General features: G+C 62.1%; 1 protein-coding gene across 2 annotated transcripts; it reads right to left on the bottom strand.

Annotated features, from left to right (window-relative positions):
• Positions 1–2140: 2140 nt before the first annotated feature.
• On the bottom strand, positions 2141–4493 carry LOC120765208 (putative mitochondrial transporter UCP3). Of its 2 annotated transcripts, none has more exons than XM_040089810.2 (7): positions 4429–4493; positions 3979–4117; positions 3623–3833; positions 3228–3327; positions 2980–3081; positions 2718–2898; positions 2141–2581 (listed from the first exon to the last, which is right to left on the bottom strand). In XM_040089810.2, exons 2-7 carry the CDS (start codon positions 4102–4104, stop codon positions 2300–2302), a joined length of 1002 nt encoding a protein of 333 aa, XP_039945744.1. In that variant the 5' UTR covers positions 4105–4117; positions 4429–4493; the 3' UTR covers positions 2141–2299. The 2 variants fall into 2 exon arrangements, with proteins under 2 accessions (XP_039945744.1, XP_039945738.1); XM_040089804.2 differs by having other exon boundaries at positions 2323–2581; positions 3228–3425; positions 4429–4492.
• Between the last annotated feature and the right edge of the window lie 517 nt (positions 4494–5010).

The following is a 5010-nucleotide window of genomic DNA, read 5'->3' as shown; positions in this document are numbered from 1 at the left end:
CACCCTCCGAGGGCAGAAAATACACGAACCACTAACAAATGGGTGTTTTACACCAAACGGGACCCAGCGCAGGGGTCAAATATCCCAGGCTGCGTTCCTGAGCATTCCCAAGGCTTTTGGGCAGGAAAGCAAAACTTGGCACATCAAGGACCGTTTCTCTCGTAACAATATCCTCCCTAAAACTTCCCACGTTAAGCCCGGGTATTTGTAACGTCCTCGGGAACACGTTCCACAGAGAGCAGCGGGTCCCTCGTCACAGGGGCGGCAGCAGAACCCCGGCCATAAAGGGCCATTTACCTTGCACAGCATCCTCAGGAAAACTTCCCACATAAAGAAGGACCGGGCCCCCCTGCAACAACCTCGGCGCAACAGAACGCTTTTCCTTCTCCCGCACCGCCCCTTTTCCACGCCGGCAAAAACAATTCCTGAGCGGAAACAGATCCTCACCCGCTCCAAGGACCGAAGCTCTGCGGCTCATCCGCACGGGCTGACCCCGCTCCGGGGAGGAATCTTCACACAGCCCCCGAGGCCTGGGCTCAGACGCTGCCTACCAGCAGAAGACAAGGGCTTCATGAAGCTCTCCGTTCTCAGCGCTCCAGCTGCAGCGTTCTCGTTTCTCACGGACTCTCCGTTCTGTTTCCAGGACTCATTCCCATCAGGAGACTCCCACCACGCCGTTCCGGCTGCAAATCCCCACGGTACCATCGGTCCCAAGCACCGCTCCTCTCCCAGCCCCGCTCCATCCTTTACCCTTTTATAGCCACGGCCCCGCCCCGGGCACAAAAGGAGGCTCTCACGTGCCTCCTGAGATCCAAACCATTCCAGGTGGCTCAGGAAATAAATATCAGTATAAATAAACTCGTCCGTTTTGGGATAACGAACTGCCTTTGTCCCCATTCCCCCTCCTGTTCCCTGTTCCTAAGGCAAAAACCACAGATCAGATGGGGTCGGGGGGGAAATGCCAAGTCCAAAACCGAACAAAACTTGTTTTTCCATCGGTTTCCATCAGGACCGTTCGGTTTTTCCCACTGACCCTCGCCACAGCCACAGGTGCAGCTCCTCTCTGCCACCCCCGGGGGTGGGCACAGGGACACCCATCCCGCCGCTCCCCCGAAAACCGAGCTCAGCCCATCCCACGAAACGCCGTCATCGCGGCCGGGAACGCGGCACGAGCTCCATTCCGTGAAACGCGACCCCGGAGAGCCTCGAGTCCCGGCACGAACTCGTCCCACACGGCACTCGGGTCCCACGTACGGGTGCTGAAAGGACCCGCGTCCCCCCGCGGGTGCCCCCGGCCCCGGTGACCCCTGCGCAGCCCTCCCTCCCCTCCGGCCGCTCACCTGAGGCCACCGTTCGCTCCTTCCCGGCGGCGCCGCCCGAGCCAAGGGGATTTTCCCCGTTCCCGGCGCAGCTGCGGCGGGCACGGCAGGAACAGGACGACGGAAGGAGAGCGAGCCCCGCGTTCCGCGCTCCGGGGGACACGGGGCTGGCAGCGGCGGAACCGCAGCCCCCGCCGCCGCCTCTGCCCCGGGGCCCGCCCCGGCCGGCAGCTCCACCTTTTCCTGTGGCAACACCTGCCCCTGCTCATTCCTGCCGTTTCCGGGCAGTAAAAACCGCCTTGGGAAACTGCTTCTGATAGCTGTAATCAAATTTCTGATGGGAGTCCTTGAAACAGAACTCTGTGTGTGTGTGTGTAACTTCCCCCCCTCCCCAGCTAAAACCAAACTTCGTTAAACCACGACGCCGTGACAAATGAGGATGCTACAGATGGAGTGACAGCAGAGGAAACCTTGCTCCTGCCAGTTACCCGTGGGAAGAAAGCAAATCCCAGCAGTCTCCTGCTCGAAAAACAGGGCAAGAGAATTCTGTGTTCTCTCCTGCTTAGGATGTACATTTTCACTGTCCTAAAAAGGGACCATTTGAGGCTTTAGAGCGATAGGTGTAGGTCAAGGATCTGCTGCCTTGGCGGGGCAAAAGGTGGAGCTGCTGTGATCGTGACAGACCCGAATAATTAGAGATCAATGGGAAACTGTTCAGAGCACCAAAAATGATAGGGAACGTCAGCTTGACTGGTGTGACATGTAGAGCTGGAACAACGACCCTAAACACCCCAGAGAGATAAAGAAACCCTGAGCCACGCTGTGATCAGACCCCATAGGGGTGGTTTATTGGAAGCGCCAGTAAGGAATAATAGGAATTCCCTGGCCCTCAGCTTGGTCCCGCCTGCCCACACCACTGCCCCTGGGAAGTGCCGCTCTTCCCAGCTGGAAAGCAAACAAACATTTTTTTCCTTCGTCCCTTAAAACTCTTCTCTAAAAACCTCCGTTCTCCCCTGCTCCTTCTCAAACACCATCGTGCCTCCTCCTGTCTCTCCGCTCCCCACCCCGAGCGTGTGGCGTCGCTGCTCCCTGGCGCTTTGGCAATTAATATAATTGATGCTGAGCCTCGACGAGCCGGCGAGAGGAGCCGAGGGGCTCAGGCCAGGGCCGGCCGCGCCAGCACCATGGCCCGCTGCAGCTGCTCGTACGACACAAACATCACCACGTTCCAGGAGCCCAGCCGCAGGAAGGACGGGACGAAGCTGCGCCGGCAAAAGCAGCGCTGAAGGGGACGTGCCGCGGACGTTCCCGTCCCCAGAGCGCCGCACGCGGGTTGGGGTATTTGGGGCTCTGTGCCGCGGGCCCGTGCGGGCGTCGCAGCGAGTTCGCTCGACTCACCCCTTGTAGAGGCCGGCGGGGCCGTCCTGCATGAGCAGGGCCAGGAGGCAGCTCAGGGCATTGCGGTACCGCCCGGGGCTGGCGTTCATGTACCGCGTCTTCACCACGTCCACCGGCGACGCCACCACGGTGGCGCAGAACCCGGCGCCAAAGGCGGCCACGAAGTGGCACGGGACGTTGTCTAGAGAGGGGGAAGAGCCGGGGGTTGGATGTTGCAGGGACAGGGACGGCACCCGGCCGCGTCCCCCGGCGCCGTCCTCACCTGTCATGAGCTGTGTCCGCAGCAGCGCGTCCTTGAGGAGATCGTAGGTGACGAGCTCCCCGCAGTTGATGATGGCGTTGCGGGCGATGTTGGGCAGCGTCCCTGGGCAGGAGAGTGGCGGAATCGGGAATGCCGCTCACAGCCCTTCCCGGAGCATCCTGGGCAGGTGCCCCAGCCCATCCTCGTCCCCATTTCCACTTCCGTTCCCACCCCGTCCCTTTCCCGTGCCCATTCTTGTCCGCTCCTACCTCTCCAGAGCCCGCGGATCCCCTCCTCCCTGGCGATGGTGCGATAGGCATCCACGGTGCCGCTGTACCGGCGGGCGCCGTCTGACAGGGCTCCGCTGGCCTGGAACCGCACCTTGACCACGTCGGTGGGCTGGGCACAGGCCACGGCCACGGCCCCCGTGGTGCAGCCAGCCAGGAGCCGCGTGGCCATGCCTGTGCCTGGAGAGGGCAGGTATCGGGACTCGCGGCCCTGCAGGGACCCCCGGCCCCGCAGGGAGCCCAGGCTGAGCGGCCTGTGGCGCTTCACAGAGCGCCATCTCAGGGGGTCGTGCCCCCCAAAGTGAGCTTCTCTCTGGGAGAGGGCCGTGCGTCAGGAAGGGGGTGCGCAGGGAAGTCCGGACGGCCTGGACACTCACTCTCAGCACCCTTGGGGCTGTAGAGCTGCTTCACGGAGTCGTACAGCCCGATGCGGATGGAGGCGAAGCTCATCTGGCGCTGCAGCCCGGCTGCCAGCCCACTGTAGAGGCTGCGGGCTCCCTCCGTCCTCACCATGGTGCTCAGCGTCCCCAAAACACCCCGGTACTCCACAGAGCTGGTGGTCCGGGGGATCCTCACCTCGCCCTGGATCTGTGGGGTGCCAACTGCATCACCCCACCTTCTGTTCCTCCCCAGGCGCCACCAGCTGCGTGGCAGAGGTGGCATGGAGCGTCCCACGTCACGTCACCAGGCGCTCCCTTTGCCCCGGGGGTTTCGGGGACCCGGCGGATCGTACCTGCAGCCGCACTTTGGCAGTGTCCAGGGGAAAGGTGCACAGGTCAGCGATGCAGCCGGCCAGCCCTGCGCTGACGAACTTCATGGCGGCCGTCGGGGGCACCTCGGGGGGCTTCAGACCCACCATGGTGGCAGAGGGGCTGGAAGGAGAGGAAGGGTTTGTGGGGGAGCCAGGAGGGTGCATCAGGACAGGGCTTCACGCGGGTGTCCTATTCGGCGACGGAGGTGATGATGTGCCACAGCGGCTCTTGATGGCTTTGGTCAACCCCAAAACCCACATCCTGCTGCCTCCTCCCTTCTGTGCCCGGGAAACTGAGGCACAGGGCTTGCTCAGCATGGGCTCATCGATGCCCACCCTTCCCCATCCCACCCCAGCCGTAACAGGGGTTCCTATGTGAGATCATCTCCCCCAGCGCCACCTGCCCGGAGCCATGGCCCTCCGTGGCCTCACCGTAGGGACCTCGGCACAGTGTCCCAGTTCCTGCCTTGCACAGGCAGTGCCCTGGAGCTGTCTCCCTGGCCCCACCCTTATATAGCACCCGGGAGGAGATTCCAGCAGCCAGGGATCGGGTGACAGGAAAACAGTGACAGGGTGACAGTGTTCCCCGGTGGCATTTCAGTTGATGGGACTGGGTCACCTGGCACCCATGATGAGGCGGCTGCTTCAGCCCTCTGCCCCACTTAGGGGGCTCAGGCATCGGGAGGGGGGTCCTGCCCAGACCCCCTGCATTGGACTGGGGAGGAAGGTCAGGTTTTATCCTAAAACCGCTCTGAGATGCACAAAACCCTCGCCCCAAGGCTTTATAAGCAAGTGAGCTTTACAAGCACTGAGCTCCTTGTGCAGGGCAGGTTGGATACCTTTGCCCAACACAGACCACGAGTCACAACCCATCCCAGACAGCTCCAAGCGCACAGCAGGATCACCTCTGCACGGTGGAACGTGTTTCCCAAGCCCACATGGAGCAGGGGCTGGGTGAGTATCTTGGAGCAAAACCTACCATCAAAGCCGTGCCACCCTTCAGAGCGTGGCTGG

This window comes from Hirundo rustica, chromosome 2 (assembly GCF_015227805.2).
Source record: "Hirundo rustica isolate bHirRus1 chromosome 2, bHirRus1.pri.v3, whole genome shotgun sequence".
Classification (NCBI taxonomy): domain Eukaryota; kingdom Metazoa; phylum Chordata; class Aves; order Passeriformes; family Hirundinidae; genus Hirundo; species Hirundo rustica.
This window is presented reverse-complemented; position numbering and strand designations above follow the sequence as displayed.

What these genes read in the sequence shown, in the direction of transcription:
- LOC120765208 (XM_040089810.2), bottom strand. Translation starts at nt 4,104, where the DNA reads ATGGTGGGTCTGAAGCCCCCCGAGGTGCCCCCGACGGCCGCCATGAAG. An exon ending in CTGCCAAAGTGCGGCTGCAG is followed by an intron (nt 3,834 to 3,978) that starts GTACGATCCGCC and finishes GGCACCCCACAG; the next exon opens with ATCCAGGGCGAGGTGAGGAT. An exon ending in CAGCCCCAAGGGTGCTGAGA is followed by an intron (nt 3,328 to 3,622) that starts GTGAGTGTCCAG and finishes GTGCGGTTCCAG; the next exon opens with GCCAGCGGAGCCCTGTCAGA.